General features: G+C 39.1%; 1 protein-coding gene across 3 annotated transcripts in view; it reads right to left on the bottom strand.

Moving 5' to 3' along the window:
* The window catches only part of LOC117973150 (talin-1), a 101,892-nt gene that overhangs the window by 14,745 nt on the left and 64,391 nt on the right, over nucleotides 1-22,756 (bottom strand). For all 3 annotated transcript variants that reach the window (XM_058991366.1, XM_058991351.1, XM_058991355.1), the window contains 27 exons: nucleotides 22,363-22,491; nucleotides 20,318-20,431; nucleotides 19,203-19,316; nucleotides 18,313-18,447; nucleotides 17,933-18,061; nucleotides 17,170-17,272; nucleotides 16,005-16,213; nucleotides 15,309-15,428; nucleotides 14,425-14,622; nucleotides 13,335-13,474; nucleotides 13,136-13,229; nucleotides 11,379-11,468; nucleotides 10,959-11,081; nucleotides 10,702-10,845; nucleotides 10,201-10,362; nucleotides 9,749-9,889; nucleotides 9,433-9,614; nucleotides 9,137-9,269; nucleotides 8,830-8,931; nucleotides 7,896-8,066; nucleotides 7,490-7,636; nucleotides 7,026-7,127; nucleotides 6,737-6,856; nucleotides 6,455-6,601; nucleotides 5,994-6,160; nucleotides 5,279-5,462; nucleotides 65-190 (listed from right to left, as the gene is read on the bottom strand). In XM_058991366.1, coding sequence (XP_058847349.1) covers nucleotides 65-190; nucleotides 5,279-5,462; nucleotides 5,994-6,160; nucleotides 6,455-6,601; nucleotides 6,737-6,856; nucleotides 7,026-7,127; nucleotides 7,490-7,636; nucleotides 7,896-8,066; nucleotides 8,830-8,931; nucleotides 9,137-9,269; nucleotides 9,433-9,614; nucleotides 9,749-9,889; nucleotides 10,201-10,362; nucleotides 10,702-10,845; nucleotides 10,959-11,081; nucleotides 11,379-11,468; nucleotides 13,136-13,229; nucleotides 13,335-13,474; nucleotides 14,425-14,622; nucleotides 15,309-15,428; nucleotides 16,005-16,213; nucleotides 17,170-17,272; nucleotides 17,933-18,061; nucleotides 18,313-18,447; nucleotides 19,203-19,316; nucleotides 20,318-20,431; nucleotides 22,363-22,491 — 3,726 coding nt within the window. The remainder of the gene's footprint in view (nucleotides 1-64; nucleotides 191-5,278; nucleotides 5,463-5,993; nucleotides 6,161-6,454; nucleotides 6,602-6,736; nucleotides 6,857-7,025; nucleotides 7,128-7,489; nucleotides 7,637-7,895; nucleotides 8,067-8,829; nucleotides 8,932-9,136; nucleotides 9,270-9,432; nucleotides 9,615-9,748; nucleotides 9,890-10,200; nucleotides 10,363-10,701; nucleotides 10,846-10,958; nucleotides 11,082-11,378; nucleotides 11,469-13,135; nucleotides 13,230-13,334; nucleotides 13,475-14,424; nucleotides 14,623-15,308; nucleotides 15,429-16,004; nucleotides 16,214-17,169; nucleotides 17,273-17,932; nucleotides 18,062-18,312; nucleotides 18,448-19,202; nucleotides 19,317-20,317; nucleotides 20,432-22,362; nucleotides 22,492-22,756) is intronic.

Below are 22,756 nucleotides of genomic sequence, written 5' to 3'. Positions count from 1 at the left end.
TTTAATTTTTTTTTTTCATCCCTCCATTTGTGCAGAGGCCATACGTATGGTTCTCTGTATTTACCTTGGCAGAGTTCTTGAGCTGAAACATAGCAGGATCATCATGAGGCTTCCCCGAGGCTCCCTTTGTGGCACTGATGAGATCTCCAAGCGCCTTGGCCACATCCTTCACTGCGTTGATCAGGACGACCTACCAGGAGAGCACAGACAATACATCACTGAAGTGAAGGACAGATTGGTGAACTGCACTGTTAGGGTTTACTGACACCTTGTGGCTAAAATACAATACTACCTTTTTAAAACCTGCCATTTCATTTTGTCATGCTCTATCGTTTATTCATTTATTAATTTCTGGTTAATATTTTTATGAAGCAACATAATTCTAATTTAATCCAGCCCTTATTGGAAATATCATACCACACTTTTGCCGCTATTCCACCCTAAATTAGGGTTCTTCCTCTCCCTAAATAATGGGACAGGGTCTTTTCCAGAACAATGCTTCATTTACACTGCTTTTTACACTGGTACAACACCCTTTAAGCCCTCCGCACACAGCCCGACTCAAGCCATCCCGACTCATCTCATCTGAGTATACACAGATTTTGCGATCAGTTGTGCTCAGTTTTGGTTTGACGTCACAATTGAGTTTTTCCCGACTGGGTGTCGCACACTGCTAAGACTGAATTACTGACCACAACTAGATCCTGGTGATTACTATGTATGCAAATGTAATTAATACTGTCCTGTACACATTTTTGTATTAACTTAGTTCAACATAGCGACCCTCATATTATGCATGGCATCGTATGCTGATTAGACGGCGGAGACAGCGCCGCCAGGCAACCAAAAGAAGTGCTTAGCCTATTAATTAATTGACCATTTACACCGTGCAAACGTTTCAGGCAGTGTTTGACTTTTTGTATAGCTTGTCTACTACACTTTAGCCTGTGGTAAATAAAATCCAACCTGTTGATTTTTTATTTGACTTTGGTGTTGTTTTTTTCTCAGCGTGTGGATCTAGGGGCTTAGATCGACACACCGGTTACTTCTGTTTTAGCGCAGTAAGAAAATATAGGCTGCCAGTAGATTGATAATAAAAAGGTAAATTGATAATTTACCTTTGATTAGTAAACACTTAAAAAAACCTATTCAAATGTACACATATCTGATATGTTTGAATTCAGGACACTACCTGTTGAACTAAAGCTGTCAATATTCCGCCATCTTGACAAGCTACGTCACTTAAACCTGCTTCACCATTGGTTGACACCCTTATGACGACTAATCGGTCTCAGTCAGTCTTGGTCGGCAACCGCTGCACACAGACAGACTGATCATATCTGAACGAAACTGCGTCTGAAAAGATTCAACATGTTCAATCTTCAAATCTGAAGACATCCCGACAAATCTGCATAATCTTGGTTTTAAGGGCACGCACACTGATACGATTCACTCTGTACGGCTTGTTGAGATGAGATGAGTCAGGACGGCTTGAGTCAGGCTGTGTGCGGTGGGCTTTATATTACATGGAAGCACTTAGCAGCTTTGTATTTTGATTTCATTGGAATGTTGATAATATATCCATAATGGAGAATTCAAGCAGATGAGACATCACAATGCTGCAGTAGCAGGCAAAAACAAGCAAAACGTGCCTAAAGTCCATGAAAACATGAAAATGCAGGGTTTGGAAAGCTTTCATGATTCGTCAAGTTAGTTTTCATGTTGGTAGTAAAAAAAAAAAATTACAATTAAAATCATAATAAATGATCATTTTTAATAAGCAAATACAATTGAAAACAGCTTTTTAATTTTAATCAGATACCACTGCCAAAAAACAAGAATGAATAAAGACAACCACATGTCTCATACACTAGTTACCACCTGAAACTGATATTTTTAAATTTAAATTTAATTTTGGTTCATAAGTCGCCTGGAAAGGTTTCACAAAAAGTACCCTGGCATTTCATGGGCTTCAAACACTCCTTTCTGCACCTGCACCTCATAACACTGACTGTTTTGTATATTTGCAACTTTGGAATAAGCTGGTTCGAACAAATGAATCCCTTAAAAACGCTTGTCTTCTTAAAGGATATGCATACTGTACATTTAAACCATTACAGTTACAAAGCGTCACAATACAGATCACACAATACTTAAGACTGTGGGCAGCTTCTTGGCTTAAAAGTAATTCTGGAAATACATTTTCTGGATTCAAAATTAACCTATTGCTCGGCACACACTACAGCATTTGGTATCATTATTTCTGTGAATCATCTCCTTAATGAATTTACAGCAAGTCCCTAGATTAGGAAGTCATTGCATGGTACATATATATATATATATGATAGTGTCATGCACCCTCTTTAGACAGTAAATCTATCTATTTATTTGTTATGTTTCTATATTTTAAAAGTTATAATGGATTTTCTTTTCATGATTACCACAATTCTTGTTGTGTTTTTTTTTTTTCAATATTTCCAACATATTTTTCTTTAAAAGAATTCTAAGGTTTTAGATCCATGTTATTTTACTGTGTGAGGGACCAACGCATGATTGGCAAGAGAAAACAAAAGTATGAATAGACCACAAAACACAAATAAAGTTGAGCAAAAAGTACATCATATTTTTGTAATGGATGGTAAAGCAAGTAGGCAAAAACAAAATGAATACAACAAACATTAAATAACTGTTAGAATCCAGACTGACATACAGTATCCTCTGCTATAATTCTGATAACAGTGTAGATGAAATTGCTGCATCTCCAATCACTGCTAATGGGCCAATGGCCATACAAATCTCCAGCATATTCATATCGTTGAAGAATGGAGAGCTAGAAAATGTCTCCCACTGCTGGCAGAATTGGATAAAGCATTAGATAAAATGCCTATCTTGCTCAGTCTACTACAGATTAAATTGTGCATAGTCTCAGCTTTTATGCTTTATGAACCTGACCCTACGAAGCGTCTTTTTTCATCCCAGTCTTGTCAAAGTATGAAGCATATGCACGCACGCACACACACACACACTCACTGATGCTATAAAATGTCTTCACAAGTTCCATTTGTTTCCAAACACAAACTATACCCACATCCTGACTGACAGAAACTCCAGCTGCAGTGAGTAGTGGTTCCTTTTTCATAACAAATATAGAACAGAGAAAAATAAATGAGGATGTGGTTATTTTTGTCATGTACGAAAAAGGGGATAAAAGGCATTTCTGTAGTTACTGTATATTTCACAAGAAAATATTTTCAACTGAAAACAGCATCAATAAATATAACTTAATTTGAAACCTCCTTGTGTGTGTGTGTGTGTGTGTGTGTATGTATCTATATATATATATATATATATATATATATATATATATATATATATATATATAGAGGAGAGAGAGATAGATAGATAGATAGATAGATAGATAGTATATGTGTGTGTACAAAAAAATGGAAACACCTGGGTAAATGAGGTACAAGTATATTGAAAGCAAGGGCTTCCACACAGGTGTGGCTCATGCGTTAATTAAGCAAATAACATCCCAGCATGTTCAGGGTCATGTATAAAAATGCTGGACAGTCCTGATTGCCTATAATCATGGCTATCATGGCTGCAAGAGGAGACCTCAGTGACTTTGAAAGAGGGGTGATTGTTGGGGCGCGTTTAGCAGGAGCTTCAGTGACCAAGACAGCTCAACTTTGTTTCACGAGCAACGGTGTCTAAGGTGATGTCGGCATGGAACTCAGAGGGAAAGACATCATCAGCAAAGGGCAACAGTGGGCGGAAGCGCATACTCCAGAATTGTGATATCTGTGGATTAATTCGAAGTGCAAGGCACAACAGGCGAGCAACTGCAGATCAATTGACTGCTAATTTCAACCTAGGGCGCGAGCAGCCAGTTTCATCAACAACTGGTCTGCCGAGAACCCCACAGAGCGGGATACCATAGCGGCCCAACGCCCTATTAAGTGACTTTACATTGGTGTTTCCATTTTTTTTTGTTCACTATATATATACATATATATATATATATATATATATATATATATATATATAAAAGGTATAAACCACGACGGGGGTGGTATATATATCATCGGAACCGCACGGCCCGAAGTGGTTTATACCGTTTATACTGTGGGAAGAAAAATAATAAAAATAATTAACACAATTAAAATTAAGACAAAATCAGAAACACTTATTGTGTATACACCTGCAGTGTAATATAGTCCGAAATTTAATTCAATTTAATTCATTGTTCGCTTATTAATGTTCGTTTATTGTGAATTTCTGCATTGAAAGTGCCATCTCACTAGAAAATAGAGGACTGGGCATAAGCTGTGATGATGGCGGAGCTTCAAATGACACCAAGGAAGTAAGGAGAGCAGCTGCGATGGAGATTGAAGTCGGATCTTGAAGTGAGTTTGTGAACTCGTTATATGCGAGGCACACATATTCTAGTACGTTTTCATCCTTTTGGATCTCAAAATATGTTTTTGTTAGTTGTTGGACACCGTCGCGTCCAAGTCGTGACAGATTAAATTGACGATCGAACCAGACTTTACGCACCAATCCGACCGTGGTGTCAGGGGACAGTGCCTCCATTTCCCGCAGACACATCAAATCCAGGCCGGTAATTCGGGGGGGGGGGTGTCTGGCCTTGTCTTTACCTGCTTTTCTAAGAGTTTTCCTGACTGACAACTTATATTTTTATTATATCATACAATGCTGGCTCTGAGGATCAGTCTTGATTTGGCTTCCCCAGCGCATCAGCATGCACAACTTTTGAATGAATTGTGTTTATTTATTTAAATGTTATATATTTATTGAAGTTAATTAGTTCATTCTTTCCTGTCGAGTTCCGCTGGCATAATCGTGTTCAGTCTATTTATCCATTTACTTTCTTTTATTCTTCTATATGTCGCATTGTCTAATTTTAGTTGTTCTAATACTACAAACTTTACATCATTTATGTCATGTCCTTGACTGGTGAAGTGCTGTACTATTGGTTCATTCATTTTTTTATTTCTAATTAATGAAAGGTGGTTCTAAATTATTTTATATAAAGTGGTTCCAGTCTCTCCAACATATTTGATTTCATCACATTTTTCACAGGCTATTCCATAAACAATATATATATATATAAAATATCTTATATATATATATATATATATATATATATATATATATATATATATATATATATATATATATATATATATATATATATAATATATTATATATTATATATTATATATTATATATATATATATAAAATCTCTGTTACCTGTGTCTCTGGATCCTCAGCTCCCAAGCTGGCTGCTCCCAGCTTCACTACCTCAGACAGCTTGGTGATTGTGTTGACTGATGACTGAGCTGCCTGGGCCAGCTTTTCCTGGCTTGCCCCAGCCCCAGATACCAACAGCTTAGTGTCTTCCACCAGAGCTTTGGCAGTCTTCAAGATGTTCTCCCTACACAGAGGGAGTGATAGAAAGAGGCAGAGATATCAAAAGCAAATCACTGAAATATTTAGTACACCTAAAGTATCTCTTCAAAGTACTAAAAACAAGCATCCTTGAATTGGATGGTTAAGAGCATGAGGTTAGCATTTTAAAACGAGGTGTCATTGGAAGCATGGAGGGGGATCGGGTTATTTATTAAAATCAGAGGGAGAAATTGTTCTAGTTTCCCACCAGTTGAACCAGTCAGCCCACTGGATAAAACAAAAGCAGAGCTCCATTAGAAGAATTAAGTGATGTAAAGAAGGTTGAGGCAGGAAGGTCACTTATTAATATATGGAATAGTGGTTTATAACTTTCTACAGACCATCCCAGGTAAATGCAGGTCATTAATGCTGGCGGGATGCTACATTTTAGAGGCTTGATGCAATCAATATCTGTTTTGAATCAAGTTCAGAATTGTGGAGTTTCTGTATGGTTCGCATGAAGTTCTGAACAGCTAAACAGTACCTTCATTCAAGCTGATTAAGTCTTAGTGTTTACCTGTGATCAGCGAATGTCTCAGCGTTCTCTCGGTTGAGGGTGCCAGCTGTTGCGAACATGATTGTGGTATCCAGGTCAGCGATGATGCCAGCCACCGCACTGCCAGCGGTGATGCAGGCTTGGGTACCACGGTTACCAGCCTGCAGAGCTGCCAATACATGAGACACCTAGCAAACAGAAAAAAAGAGAAATGTTAAAACAAATGTGCTTTTGTTAAAATGTCCAATTGTTTATTTACCAATGTCTGAGGGAGCTTAATATTAAACAGTTATGAAGGTGCAGTCAGGGAAAGCACTTGTGGCTAAATCAGGAGGTCCTCCAATCTCAAAGTAGATGTTACTAGGGAAAACTGAGTGTACATTTACTTGCAGCTCTATATGACAGTCTAATCTACCCCCACAATCCAATATTTCAAAATACCTTTAAATGCAAAAAATAAAAAAATAAAATAGAAGGCCTACCTTTTCGGAGACCTTGCGTGCAGACTCAATGAGCTCCTTCTTGGTAAAGGCATCATTAGGGCTGCACTGCAGAGCCCCGGCCTTGGTAACCAGGGTGGCACACCCGTGACCCAGCTCCTGCACCCGGTTCTTAATGTGGGATCCAATCTGTTTAAACAGCAAACACAAACATGAAAGGTTACAAAGTTTTTCTGGAGATTGTTATACACATTCAAACAATGTGAGCTGTTCAGCTAAAGGCTGGTTCATACTTCATTAAGAGTAATAACCGGCATACTGTACCTCTTGGTTCTCTGCAGTAATAGCAGCAGGTTTCGCCTCCTGAGCCAGTTGCCCAAACTCACTTGTGAGCTGATTAGCCAAAGAGCCCAGCTCATCTGGATTGGTGTTGGATTTTGTAACCTAGCAATGAGGGCAAAAAATAAAAAAAATAATACACAATGAATGAAAGAATGTTTAATTCCTACTAGATCAGGGAACCTGACTGAGTCCATTTACATTTGTATCCTTAGGATACTGTCAAAAAGTATTGCTCCAATGGATGACACAATAGAGGTTTCCAAACTCTTACCATTTCCTGTACAGTGACGGCAATGGCTTTGGCGGTCTTCACCATGGTGGTCTGGTAGTCTACAAACGTGCCCTCTGGTTCACCGTCTGGGCCTTCATCAATCTGTTAAACAACATTACCAAGAAACTCTTTAAAGTGCTTGATTCTGGGGGCCGTACTGGATGTGGTAGAGTATGTTTATATTTCCAGTTACTCCCGATTATCAGTTTGACGTGCCTGTGTACTAGTAAACTTCATTATTATTCCATAACCACATAAGTCTGCACTACATTGGTACACTTGTTTATTTTAAAACACTGGAAGAGAATCCAACAGAGTCCTGGAGAGATTGCCCTCTACTGGGATAAAAGGATCTTTAAGTGGTGGGGGGTGGCACCACCCATCAGGATTAATCAAGCCAGAAACTCAGCCTTCTGCAGTACATACTCATTAGAGCTTGATCTTGTAATATTGGCATTCCTCACCTTGTTAATGGCCTGGGTAATGGAGTCCACCATGCCTCCTACAGCTCCAGAAGCACTGGCTGCCTCTGCCAGGGTGGCTGACAGGTCATCCACAGCCTCCTTCATCATCAGCACAGACTCCTCCACTGCCTCCTGTGTGTGGGCTGCCTGGAGAGAGACAAGGTCACATGCGGGTCAGCACAACCAAGCTTTAAGAAGCATGATGCAGAAGAAAGTTCCTTTGGGCATTGGTTTATACTCCTCTGATCCCCTATTTGTGATTATACTGGCGCCAAAAACACAACACGTTTGGCCATATTCTTTTGACCACTGCCAATACACATGTTCTTAATAGGGGATTAACAGTCAGGGTATAGGTCTTCAGGGGTATCAATGTTCTGACTGCTACACTACATGCTGTACTTACTTTAGGATTTCCCCCTGCCTCCTTGGCAGTGTAGAGCATCTGCAGAGCAGACTCTGCCAGCGTCTTGGTCTGATCCAGCAGGTTCATTTGCTGCTGGCTGTCCAGGATCTTCGAGGCTGTTCCAATAGACGCCATGATAAGAGGCTCAAAGTAGCTTGCCATCTGAGACACCTACATCAAAACAAAAGCAAAATCCTGAGTAACATCCAGCATTAAACTAAAAGGCATGAGTCACAGTCAAATTCTTCATGACAGACCCTGAAAGCGATAGCATCCTCATCTTACCATGAAGATGCTGCACTGTGACATTTCCATTTTCTTACCTCCAAAGAAACTAGCCTTTACAAAAATGCTAAAAACAGAAAGTTGATTTAATTGCATGCAGTACTCATATGATTTCTGAATGGCTCCCTTTCATTTTCAGTATGTATGGAAGTAAATCAATTAGACCAAAGCCAATATTACAACTACCATCAGCCCGCAGTGCTGTGTCTGAGAAACAAGGAACACATGCCAGGAAATTTATATATCTTTCCATTTAGACGTCTATTAACATATTGTCTTTTTTTATAGTCACTAAAACCCTCATATTTTTTAGCTCATATTTTTTTAGTCAGAGTGCCCAGAATCTTGAAAAAAAATAAAATAAATAAAAGACTGTTGCTACTGAACTTGAAATTAATGCAATGGTAAGACACAATATTTAAAATCACAATTATTCCTGGCATACTACATCATATTTAAAAATATATAATTAAAGTATCCATTTTTTCAGACGTCTGAGCTCCACTTATTTTCCTCTGTTTCAGTATTTGTTTTATGACTTGCCCAACCGAAATGTGAGGACGATGGTCAAAGCTTCCAAAAAGCAATACAAAACTGTAATCACAATAGTAGTAAAACATTTTACAGTTCCTGCTGGGTATTTATTTACCTTATGTCCTAACTCGGACGCCTCAGACCGGGCTGCCACTGCGATGGGTTCGATCAGGATGCTGATCTCCTGCACTGCAGCTGCCACCTGGTCATGAAGGGCCTGCAATAGTAAAGGTGAAGAGGTCACTGCTGGGTACCAAGAAACCCACACCAATTCAGAACGATGATAAACTCTACAGACGTTTCGATCCAATACAATATGAGACATCTCCGTGTTTCCGAACCGGAAAGAAAGGTCATATTAAAAAGAAACTCTACATACTACCGAGTTTAATTTAAGTGTGTAATTAAACCACTACACTCACCTCCTGTGAAATGTCATCTCTTGGGTTAAGTTGCTGGCTAACAGCAGCTAGTGATGCCTGATCCACATCTCTGATGCACCTATTGAGAACCTCAATGGCTTCATCACACTCAATCTGTCCGGGAGCTTTATCTCTGTGAAACAAAAATACAAAACTAAGTAACCCATTGAAAACATATTCCCCCAACATGTTATACAATGCCACAGATGGAGAGAACAAAGCACAGGCAAGATGGTTTAATATCATGCCTACAATGAACCTATTATCATGCCTACAATGAAAACAGGACCTCCTACCTCATGTTTGTTATGAGGTTCTTGATGGAGTCGGAGACTGTCCTGGAGTGTCCAGCCAGGACTGACCACTTTGGTGGGTCTTTGGGGTTGACAGCCAGTGAGCGGGCAGTCTGGATCAACCCAGTTGAGCTCTCCAGCATGGTCTTGGCAGCAACAACTATGGGCTTCATTGCTTGGAGTCCCTACAGCGAAAAAAAAACAAAACAAGAAATATATACTGCTATTGTTTGGAACTATTCAGTGACTTCCAAGAAAAGGATCATTCCAGCATAAAAGCATTTCAAAAGATGAGATGAAATTGACTACAAAAAATGACCTCCGGGCTGATCTGTGCTGGAACGCTGGCAAACTCTGGGTTGGAAGCGAAGGCGGTCAGATTGTCGACGGCCTCAATCAGAGGCACGGTCGCGCCTCTGCACTTCTCACGGTTTTCTCCACTGAAAGCTCCATCAAGCGCCTGCATGAGGGGAGAAGGGGGTCAGACGTTTAACAAAATGTAATAAACTGACGTTTCAACAAATTGTGGTATTAATAAATCTATCGGAGGACATGCTTCCAGTTAAGCGCTTTGTGATCAACTATGAAAGGTGCTATATACAAATAAAGATATTAATAATAATAATAATAATAATAATAATAATAATAATAGAGTGGTTGGGATAAAGGGGGTTTGAATAAAGGGATTATGCTGTACAATACTTGAAACAATGCACTTTGTTGAACCTCTGCTGTATTACTCATTAATTAAAGTCTTTGATTAATGCTTACTTTGATTGTCTTAACAAGATTAGCTGTGCTGTTAGCCACTTCCTTTGCTGACTGGACAAACTGTCGCTTAGCAACAGGGTTTGCAGTTTTGGATGAAGCCAGACGGCAAGCGTTGCACAGTGCTGAAGTGTGTTTGGCAACAATGGTAGCAGCTGAAAGAACCTGTGGAGAGGAACATCAGCTTATTACACATTAATTAAAACAATTACTACAATAAATAATATGATTTGCAAATATGTAGCTTTAATCCATTCTATATCATTGCTTAACACTAACATACATTTAAATAACTGTATGAAAATGTGTATGAAAAAAGAAGAGACACACATAAAAAGGTGTCAATATGAGGGATAAATGTCACCAATTATTGCTGCCAAGGAATGTATAATGGATATGTAAATGATGTGATCATTCATGACTTAATTTCATGGTAATCAAAACTGACAGTAAGACATTTAAACTAAATATTAAATCAAAGCCAATATTGTAAAGTTTATAAACCTGTGACTGGGTGCATGCTGGATCCACCAGGTTCTGACAGGCCATCTGAATGGATTGATTTGCTCTGGCAAACTGGGAAGGATCCACCAGTCCCCTCTGCCCAGCATGGCTGTTGGGATCCGAAACGCCGACCAGGTAGGAAGCCTAAAAAGAAAGAGGAGAAGGGTGGATGGTACAGTTAAGCAGCCAGTCAAGAATGTATTTTAAACTGCAGGGTTAACTTAAACATACATCTTAAAAAGGGTCACTAACTGTACCTGAGCAGCAGCTTCGGTGAGCCCACACAGAGCTTTGGATGCTGAGCTGACAGAGTCTCCAAACTCAGGCAGTTTACTGTTCTTCGCATTGTGAGAGATTCCTGCCATGGCTTCTCCAAGAACCTGCAAAGAAATAAAACCACCAAGCATCAGAATCTAGGACCTCGCGATGCTCTGCCATGAAAGAGACCCTATACTGTGATCAAATCTTAAAATAACCAACTAGATCATAAAGTAGATCATCATTACAAAGAGCTACTTTAAAAGAGTCTGTTGTATCTCACTGTAAAGAGCTTCTGTTTCTCACGGCTGATCTCAGGGAAAGTCACTGTATGTTTTTGTTTGACAGTGTACAGACAGCACAAGGCAAAGCAATATTTAGTAGAGCTCTTGTCTTTGTTTAATTCCATGTTGGCTTACCTTGGAGTTCTCCATTACACTGTCAATGCAGTCGAAGTAGGAGAGGTCATTCACAGCTTCTGTGGGGTTTTCCAGCATGCCACGGACGGTCTGTAGGAAGGCAACGTTCAGGTTAACACTGTAGTTAATGAACAGCATCTCCCAGAACACAGTGCAGCTCAGCTCAAACACTGCAGCACAAGACAACAGCACACAGGGCTTGACGAGATGAATATGCTAATTCCCAGCCTCAATAACAGTCCAGAGTCGCTTTATTAATACAAATCTCTTTACTGAAAATGTTCCCTTAGCAGGAACAGCAGCAGAAATGAAATGCAAAAAACCTACAGGCTAGGTAACTAAGCCAGATCCTACAAAATATGAACTCCCTTGCTCTTGTTGTATCTTCCACCTGACTCTACACTACTACTACCTGTTGCTGTTTCTATCCCTATCCCTCACAAGAAACCCCAGCTACCACAATCTGCTAGAAGCATCAAAGATTGGGTGTCAGTGAATTGAATTAATATGTATACTGCTTACTGGGGAAGTGAAATATTAATGAGTGGAACAAGTGTCTTTTTTATCCATTTGGTGCTAACCGCCCAGTCAAACTGAAATACCTATTCAACTAGGGCTATACCAGTGCAATTACCTTAAGCACCTTTTTATTATTATTATTATTATTATTATTATTATTATTTATTTCTTAGCAGACGCCCTTACCCAGGACGACTTACAGTCGTAAACTAAAAATACATTTCAAGAATAAATTAATCCTTTTTTTGTTTGAAAATTTGAAAAATAATAAGATTTGCATCACATTTTTTTTTTTTTTTTACATTTCACAGAGCAATTACCTTTACATTAAACGTTAAGAGGTTTAACCTCAAATTGTACTCAAAGTATTTTTTTGGTAGAAAGACTGAAAATTAAGCGAGCAAAAAAAAAGTATATTACTTGCTCATTATATTTAGTTTGCAAGTTTAGTTAGCTTACTAAATACTGTTCTATTCCTAAATAAAGATAAAGATATATTATTTAAAGACATGATTAAACCCATCATATTATACACTGAACAAAGTTAATTTTGTTTTTGTAAGGCTAAAGACATTTATTAATCTATTAAACAAATATCACTGAAACATTGAAAAAACAGCTTGAGTACTACACTTGGCTGTTTATTTACTTTTAATCAGCTTTTAAATGATCAAGTGTCTCAGTTACTGGTTAAAACAATTACATTACCCTCTTGTTAATTTCGATAAATTAGGTGGTATATCACAGATCTAAATCAACTAACAAATCCATTCTATCATATCTAATCTGTAACAATGAACCTTCTCTTTGTTAACATGATCAACAGTGATAGTAACTGGTAGCCCTATTTGTTCATTTGTTCAGTTTACTTAACAGTAGACCGAGAGCCTTTAAAAGTGAAATGTGAATTGCAGAGCAAGGATGCAAGTGGCTGCAGTGTCACCCGTTAACCTGAATGTCTATGTCTGCTTCTTAAAAGGTGTTATTTCACTTGTGCTGAATAACAGCATCCTTCCTGGGGTAAGCTGGCAAGAGCTGGTAAAAGATTTTCCTGCATTTCGGGGCTCAGTATTCAGCATTCTACCAAAGTTGCACATAAATGGAAATTCTAGAGGAAGAGCATATTCCTTATCATGTAAACACAATCTGCTGCATACATATTCCACATATGCAGCGTACTGCAGTACACAGAATACCACGTGCATGTAAAATGAAAAGTAATAAAAGCGCATCCGTACCTCAAGCTCTCGCAGGGCATTGTCACACTCTTTCTGGCCTGGGGCCTGCTGGGTGCACATTGTGATCAGCTGATTAATACTGTCCGTGACAGCGCTGCATAGAGATGAAGGAGACACGCACAATATTAATACTACCTAGGAGGAGGAGGAGTTACAACATACAAACAATTCTAATGACAAAATGTATTTCTCTCCTTACCGTGCAGCAGCTGCAAGCTGGTTCTTGAGGTTGGGGGCACTGGGGTCTGCAGAGAGAGCTTTAGCTGCTAGCAGGAGCTTGCTAGAAGACATGGAGATGGTCTTGAGGTTTGTGACCACCTGAGTCTGATCTTCCTTTGACTGTATAGGATAGTGTAAACAAACAGAGACAACAAGAACTGAAATCAGGGCTCTTACATAATACTGGAAAATGTTGGCAGCAAGCGGAAGGCAAAATACCTTGTAATTAAATGTATTTAACAATATGGCATTTAGCACAGTTGGCAAGACTTAATGGGCCCTATGCACCAAGCTTTTTAAACAGTGCTTTTCTTATTAATAAAATAACATTTCTAATGACTGTTGGTTTAATTATGACTTAAAGCTTTGTGAATATAGCCCGTTAAAACCAAAGAAAAGCAAAATTTAGTAAAGGAAACATTAAATTGTATATGTTTGGGGCCGCCTTATATGTGTTTGCTCGTATTTATAAGGCAGATTACTTCAGATTGTTAACCCCTTTCTTCCCTTAGAAAACAAAAAATAATAATAAAAAAATTTACAATTGGCATGAGAAATATTTTATGACACAGGAACTGCTGTTATTTTTGTGAGGATACATTCAAACAAGTGATAACAAGGAAGAGGAGGTAATGTCTCCCAACAGCTAGTTAAGGCATCTTGTCAGAAGACTGACAGACACAGGACTGCTAATCCACCTTCTACTGGAGCCACTAATGAGATAACGTGAAGGTATATAAAAGCAAATATGGCGGTTCTCAAGAGAACAAAAAAAACATTTGTAGAGATCACATGTTTATATGTGTTGTATATAGCTGATAACATTATTCAAAAATTTGTCAGGAGCAACTACTGTGCCAGGTTGTGTGCAATATCTACTACAAAAATCCCTGACTCCGAGATAACAATGATAATCTCTTACTACAGTTACGTGTCCAAACAGATCCAGCGGTTAAGACTAGGGATGCACCGATTGAGATTTGTTGGTCTGATTCCGATTCCAGATCAATAATTGACAGCCCTTGTGGAGACGATTGATTGGGATTTGACAGCTAGACTGTGTAACCTACCTGGGACTGTCCTGCCATCTCCACGCCGGCCTGTAAGAACTCATTGAAGTCCTGTCCGAACTTGCCAGAGGCCCTGGACAGGTCCTGAGTGGTGCCCCGGGATGACTGCACCAGCTCATTGGCAGACTGGTTCAGCCCTACGGCTGCCTGGTTCAGATTACCCTGGGCTTCCTGGAAGCTCTTGGAGCTTGGGGGGAACTGTGAAAAACAACAAACAAAACGTTTGAATACTTACTGGCTGACACTGCAGGCCTATGTCAAACATTTTATAACCTTTACAAAAACACCACATCGAGTTTCTAACCAAGTTAGGTAAAGCAATTCAGTTTAGAACACCACAATGATGACACACTGCTTCAGAAGGGCTCCAAAAACAATACGAAAGACTATGAAATGTTCTCTTCCTGGATCCCACCACAGCAGCAGCTGGTTTTAACAAGATATTCATTGTTGGGACCTCACTTTTTGTTTGAGAGATGTGCGTGATCTTTACAAAATTCTGATTTATATCTGGGACACTACAACCACTGCAACTATATCTGTTGGTGTAGCTATGGTAAACAGAGTTATAGTAGGACTGAGTCTTCCAAGATTTGTATGTTGCAGAGATTGACCTTCCTTGCAACTAGAAGGCATGCATATGAATTCCACACTGCAAGCTAAATTTATCAGCTCATGAAAACATATGATTTTCCAGCCAGGGGAAAGCTTAGCCAGCTGATTGCACAGTTGGCAATCACTGCCAACAACTGCCTTTTTAGAAAATTATGAATGATTAGCGCAGATGCCATCTTAAACCAGGGTTTAAAAACACTTAAGCGCAACTAATATGCGAAACGTGGAGAAATTATTGGCAGCCGCTCTGATTCTTGGCTGTCACTTACCGAGTCTGCCAGGAGTTTCTTACTGGCTTCTCCCACTGTCCTGATGGCATTGTCCACATCTCTCTGTCCAGGCAGGCAGTTCACACACCTGTTCAGGGCCTGGGATACTGCCTTTGCAACCTGCAAAGAAAAAAACAATATTACAAAATAATGAAATCCCACAGAAGTACTAATTATTATCTCCTGCTTGCTCACTGGCTCATGAGGCCAAGGTAAAAGGTGATAAACTAAAAATAGACTAGAATCAATGAAAATAGAATACAATGTTTTACCATTACCTGGCCTATATGGATGCATTAAAACAGATTTACCATGGTGTTCACACAAAATGTGCAACGGTTTTTGTTAGTGTTCATTTTACAAAACTAGCAACAAAACAACTCAGGCCTCCTAGGAAACTAGCAATGATGTATGTTACCATGGCAACAGTGAACACGTTTCTTTCTGCACAAAACCAAACACAAGCAACATGAAATACAACTGGTATAAATAGGATATTTTTATATGTATGTTTAATTTGTTCCGTCAGTCTCATTATCAGGCAAAAAAATAATAACCATATCAAAATAGCCTTGTCACAATTTTGTACTATTATTTGTTCATTTTGAAACATGTTCATCATCGGATGAGTTAATGTATTGTCATTTATTTTATTTCATTCATGATTATACACCGTTACACCATTATTGTACCTACCTGTGCCAGTCGCTGCTGGCTGTCTGGGTCTCCTGGCTTGGCCACTGCCCTCTTTGTCTCCTCTATCAGGTTGCCTGATTTATCCATGACATCGCTGGCGCAATCCAGCATTGCATTGCGGGCCTGTGGGTCGGAGGTGCTGGCAGCAACACCGCGAGCTGCCATGCCCAGAGCTTTCAGGGCTTGAGCCAGGTCTCGGGCAGCCATTCCTATCAAGTGAAAACACCATGCGAGTCACTAACAGTTCAGCTAACTAAAGCCTGGCTGTCTATTCAGACAAGAGCCGTCAAAAGCAGCCTGTGAAAGCAGGTTGACTTATAGACTGGGTTATTTTCAAAACTGTATGTTGTGTTGGAAACTTCAACACATTGAAAAAAAGATAGAATTGCAAAGCTATAAAATGCAACTGTTCAGTATGCTGATGCTAACAGATGCAGGCTTGCAACATAAGCAAATGGTATTCATCATAAAATATCTATTGGCTGAAATACATTGATGATTTCTTCCAGAGTGACCAGGGTCACTTTAACACTAAACAAAATCCAAACTGTATAATGTATATTAAACTAATATTTCCTGGAGAAGAGTGTTATTCAATGAAAGTGTGTAGTATTTAATTAATCAAATACTATAAGTTTTCATGCTTAGGAAGGAAAAGGCACTTCAGAACTTCTACACTAGGAGTTTCCTGCCAGAAAAAGGAGTTTCCTGTATGACAGAGGTGTAGGGCTGCTCCCACAGTTCCAAGCATTGTTGCATTCTGCTGTTTTTCTCATTTAATGTTTTTTAGAAAAAAAAAAGTAAAATAAATAAATAAATAGGTACATACAATAAAATGAAGATGCATTTATGAAAATATTACAAGGGTACAGCAAATTAAAAGACATACCTTACATTGCTTTGTTTTTTTTTTTAAATGCCTTACTGAAAAAAATGCAACATTTTAAGTTTCCATGAATGCTCTGTTCCAGTTTATGCAGGCTGAGATTGAAGAATTTGAGGACACAAAAGGGGGTTTGAGGCAAGGCCCAATTTCTTTTTTTTTTTTACCATTGCTGGCATTTAGATGGAATACAGTGGTTACACCTATAATCTTCAGACATTAAAGACACTGGGAAAATGCGTGTCTGCATTAGCATACCATTATGACAGTCCCTGTCAGTACCTGTGTAATTCTCGTTGCCCTGGGAAATTTCGCTGAGCAGCTGAGCAATGGCAGAGCTCACAGCCTTGGTGCTGTTTCCCAGGTCCTGAGAGGACTTCTCCAACTGAGCAAAGGAAAATTCAGAGGCTGGTTAGGAAGAGCAATGTACAGAAACAACTCGCATTCAAACTGTCAACCAGACATGATGATGTCTCCAAAATACTGGGAGATACAGGCTTCAATAATCAATTTATATATGAAAAATACTTATGGGTCTCCTTGTTTCTCATTAGTGTTATATTATTCACTGATACACCCACAAAGCTTTTTTTTTTCCCCTCCACAAGAAAAAAAAACACTTACACTTTTATTGTAATATTAGCATATTAGAAAATACTTGGGACCCTATTATGTGTGACACAGGAAGTGAATAAGCAGTGAGGGAAACAAGTACCTCTATCAAAACATGTGTTGTGGCAAAAAGGGTCAAATCTGAGTCAAAGGCAAAAGGACCAAAAGAAAAACAGCACGTTAACACAGTCTGCAAGACCAGGTGTTGGGGGAGCTTATAAAATCCCAGAATAGACTTGTAAAAGTATTTGTTTTTAGAACTTTCCGCAAGCAAATCTTTGAGTTGATAATGACCTGTTGCCAGGTCCACAGTGAAACAGAGAGGAACACTTGATGCAGTGATGTAGTCATGCAGTGTGTGTTTATGCTAACAGCTGTTGTGGGTTTGAACCCTCATTACTGTGGCTGGTACATAGCTGGTAAAGAGCCTCACCGTTTCTCCAGGCAGGGGTTTCAGTTTCCCTTCCACAGCCGAGGCCTTTGCTTCCTGCATGTCCTTCTCCAGGTTCCGGACGACATTCAGAGCATTGTCTATTTCCAGTGGGCCGCAGGCTTCCTGTGCCTGTAAATCATTGCAGAAAAAAAAAGAAGAGGTGAAGAGGTTGTTAAGCTGTCAATGACAGCAGGCAGCACAAACAGAAGTTTGCATGTTAAAACTAGGCCTGGGGATTTAACCTAGACACATGTTCATGTTCTGTCTACCTCAGCATGGTGTCCTAAAGGGTCTGTGAGTGAGTTTGTTTATATCCATGAGCTGTTAGGAAAGCTGTATATCGTATGCGACAAAAAAACATCTCCCGGTATCCTTCTCACCTTCTGTGCAGCAGTTCTGAGCTCAGCCAAAGCGGTTGCCAGGTTTTTGGCACACTGGCTCAGCTGCATGGCAGAAGCCTGGTCACTGATGGTAGGAGCAGTGGCTTTGGCAGCGGTGACCATCTTAGCTCCAGGCTGTGGAAGACAAAGAAATGTGTTTGACCCAGTTCTTACAGCCACATCAAACTCGGCCAACAGGTATAGAAGAATATTTCTGACAGCATCATTCCAAGCAGGACAACAACAAGAACTAGTGAAATCAGAGATTCAAATTAGCTTAATTTGTTGGGGATAAATAACTATATTAGTTTAATATTTATTGAAGCGTAATTTTTCACAACGCATGAACATGCAGTAAGGGCCGTAGACCTTGAAAATACAAAACGACTGATTTAAAATCATATTTCTAATCTTTATTCGTTTTTCCTAGTGAATGCTACCCAGCTGAAAAACTAAGGGGTTAGCTTGTAGCCAGTTTTTAGCATTATCACTTTACAATTAAGTGGAGCTACTGCTTATCTGTGGTGCTAATGTGCAGGATTCTATCTTTTACACTACTTCCGAAATTAAATGAGTGAGGTCTTTGGTATGACATGGTAAAGATGAAACTTTTAAATTATACTGTATTAAATGCAGAGATTAGATTATTATAGCTGTGTTTCATAAACTGCTTCAGAGTATAAACTTCCTAGAATTGCCACCGATTGCCTTTTTCATATGAAAGAGATGACAAAACGGGAGATTAGGGTGCTACCCAATAGGGTGAAGCTCATCTTAAAAACAAAACCAAGATGCTTGAAGAATCCACAATGCCCTGTGGGTCTCGGAGCACATGGAACAGCCCCACTGCCAGTACAGATGGTTCTGTTGTGCGTTACTAAACCTCTTACCTGAAGAAAGTTTTGGCCAGCGCTGATGAGAGCTAGCTGAGCGCTTGGGCTGTCAGGCTGGGACTGGCTTCCTCGCACTCCCTGGACCAGCATGGGAATCTGATCCGCCACAGCCTGTTCAAGAACACAACGGGGTCTTCAAGTTACACAGTCAGCCTAAGGTTTGCTTGTTTTAGTTTTTTTTTTTTATAAATGAAAAGTGTATAGGTTATAGAGACTATGGCAGGATGATGCAGTATGTATGTAGGCAGCAGTGTGGAGTAGTGGTTAGGGCTCTGGACTCTTGACCGGAGGGTTGTGGGTTCAATCCCCAGTGGGGGACACTGCTGTTGTACCCTTGAGCAAGGTACTTTACCTAGATTGCTCCAGTAAAAACCCAACTGTATAAATGGGTAATTGTATGTAAAATAATGTGATATCTGTATAATGTGAAATAATGTATAATGTGATATCTTGTAACAATTGTAAGTCGCCCTGGATAAGGGCGTCTGCTAAGAAATAAATAATAATAATAATAATAATGTATCCGTTTACTTTTTACTATGTGCTGCAGACATTAAGCAAAACTTTGTGGGTCATTTATCTGAACTATATTACCTGCATTACAATTAATACTTTGTTATCTGAATTTACATAATATTATATTTCTGTTAATTCTCATTGTGTTCATGATCATAATTTATTATTGTTTCTGCATTCATGGATATTTGTAATGTTAAACAGACTCACCAGAATAGGACTACTACAAAAAAGATATATTCGATATGCAATAATACTCTTTCCTCAAACTATTTAGTAGTTATAAAAATAAATATTAGATAGATACAGATAGATCGATAGATAGATAGATAGATAGATAGACAAAGTACTATAATTGTATTGAGCCTTGCTCAACTTTTTTTTTCTTTTTTTTTTAATTCTCTATACATCTTTTAAAACAGCTTTAAAACATTTTAAAAATTGATTTTTAATATAAATGTTGACAAAATAGAAACTTTGGCTCTCCTCTTTTTAAAACACTCCTTTCTCTTCAGGCAGTTTGTAAGTGAGAAGCGATTCCTAACCCCTGGCTCGGCTAGTGAAAGCAATAAAGCTGATGTCATTCTGCGTCTCACCTTGCAGCTCTGGACAAGCTGCTGCTGTGCTGCTGGGTTCTTATTGGTGGAGGCAGCCTGCTGAGCAGCTGCAATGGTCTGGGTGGCTGCGGCAGCAGCCAGTTTAGCTGCATTCTACAGGAAACAAAAAAAAAACCACACAGTGCTCACAAACAGGAAATCCCTTCCTTTCTGGTTATATACGACGAACACTGGTACCCTTGAGAATGCTCTCAAACACTATAGTATTTCCTGTCTGATCTGTTTTTGCTTTACTATACATCTGACCTAGGACAAATACCCTAATCTATGTATTCTCTGTTGCATCATACCGTTTAGTTTATGGGCATATGTTAAGACATATTAGTCAAGAATTTCTAGATGCATTAGTAATAAGATTTTGAATTCAAGGATCCTCGTCACGACACACGTTTATTAATCAAAATACCGGATCCTGCCGAGGCAATGCCCAGGGGGCGTAAAGTAGTCAAGGCAAAAGTGTGGAGGGGGGGGAGGGGGCATAGACTGAGGCTGGGCGAAATTACAGGCATTATTGCAGAGGGAGTAGTTTTAACATTAGGTAGATTGATTACGTTTACAATTATGCATGCTTAAAATATATAAACATGTGAAAACATTTCGGTCCACTAAAACAATGGGCTTTACATAATCTCTCCAAGTAACAAACTGCAGTGTCCAGTGTGAAAACACAACACAAAATATTAAATTAACATCCAAAGTAGCACTATAACAGGAAAGCATAATCAATCAGACTGTGGAGTCTGTATCATCTGATCTGAAACCACCAAACTCTGTCATCTGAACCATTGATGATATAAGCAATGGTCTGAATCATTAACGCACAGAGCAACTACTTCTAGGCAGCATTTTCTATTCACGTGAGCCGTGATATTTCCCCTCAGGCATTATTTGCATTAGGTTATTAAAAAAACGGAAATTAATGATGAAAATGTGACTTTTCAGCCAAAAGTTGGGGTGGGGCAATCGTTCAAAACAGGGCGTTGACTCGGCAGAATCCGATAAATAAATAAATAAATAAATAAATAAATAAATAAATGTCATGCTCATTAAAACTTTTCTAGACTGGTGTTGCTCTTTAACATCTGTATAAAACAGTTTCTAGAACTTCTGGAGAATTTTATTTTATTCCTCAAAAATATCAACTAACTTAAAAAGTGTTGAAAAAATATGCCCTGTGTTGAAAAGAAACGAGTGTCAGCTAGAAACCCCTACAGCACACAGAAACATGTTGCAACCAGTCAGCTTCTATTGACTGCAATTATCTGGTTCCAGTGTACTCAAATGAGGTTGCTCCCAAACTTGCTGATTAAGTAACGGCTGCAAATATGGATCTTTTCCAGCTGTTAAATGTTTCAAAATCTTACACCTCTCATGATACCTTTCATCAATACACCATTATCAGGCTTGTCATCTGCTGGGAGGGGAGTGATTGATACAGCAGCCAGTTAGCTCACAGTTTAACCCTAAAATGAGGAAACTCTAGCATTTCCTTCCCCAAAAAGTTCACTAAGATTGCAACCACTGAAGAACACTAACACAATAAGCATGGTGAAAGTCAAAAATTCTCTGCCTTCTTTCTACAAGTTTGTATCCTCTGGCTGGACAACTCAAGGCACTGGGTAGTAAAATTGTGTTTTTAGGAGTAGCATACAAGGCGGTAAACATTCTGAATTCTAATAAAACGTCAAGGTCTGCTTAGTTTAGAATTTGGAATATTCACTACACTTAACAATAAATCATCGCTATTATACACAAGTAATTTACAATAAAAATACCTTAAAACATGTTTGATTTACTTCACTTTTTATTTCCCTCAGATACCTAAATAAATCCAGATACTTTCTCTTCTGCGGTAGTCTTTACGGTTGTCGTAGTGATGGAATGTTTTAAATTTCTCAACTTAAAACTTGTTCCATTTCATACACTACAGAAAAAAGCTGTAGTGTATTGTGACATATCCTACGGAGCAATCTGATTGGTTGTGATGGTGTATAATTTAGGTTTAATCCTGTGCTCTCGCTCACCTCCAGCTTGCTGACCAGTTTCTTCTTGATGGCATTCTGGGCTGCTGCGTTGGTGGCAATCCTCAGCCCCTCGGCCGCCTCCCGCAGCTTCTGCTGCTGCTCCTCGCTGTCTGGGTTGGCGGCTGCTCCCTGAAGAGAGGACAGAGTGGTGCTTACATGACTACATCACTAAACTCAAATTAGGAAAGATCTTAAAAAAAAAAAAACACATCCACTAATAATCCAAAAGCTTTCAGACTTATGCCATACAGAACGTTGCTCTACTTTAAAAAGGCAGCCCTAGCTTATAATAATACTGGACTTATGTCTAAGGAGAACCCATGCTTATTGAGTGTGTCTACTTTCAGTAATTGCATTTAAAGCAACCCCCCTCAGTGTTGGGTAAGATGATGTA

The sequence above is a fragment of the Acipenser ruthenus genome, chromosome 2 (assembly GCF_902713425.1).
Source record: "Acipenser ruthenus chromosome 2, fAciRut3.2 maternal haplotype, whole genome shotgun sequence".
Taxonomy (NCBI): domain Eukaryota; kingdom Metazoa; phylum Chordata; class Actinopteri; order Acipenseriformes; family Acipenseridae; genus Acipenser; species Acipenser ruthenus.
Note: the sequence above shows the minus strand (reverse complement) of the source record. Positions and strands in the feature narration are given on the sequence as shown.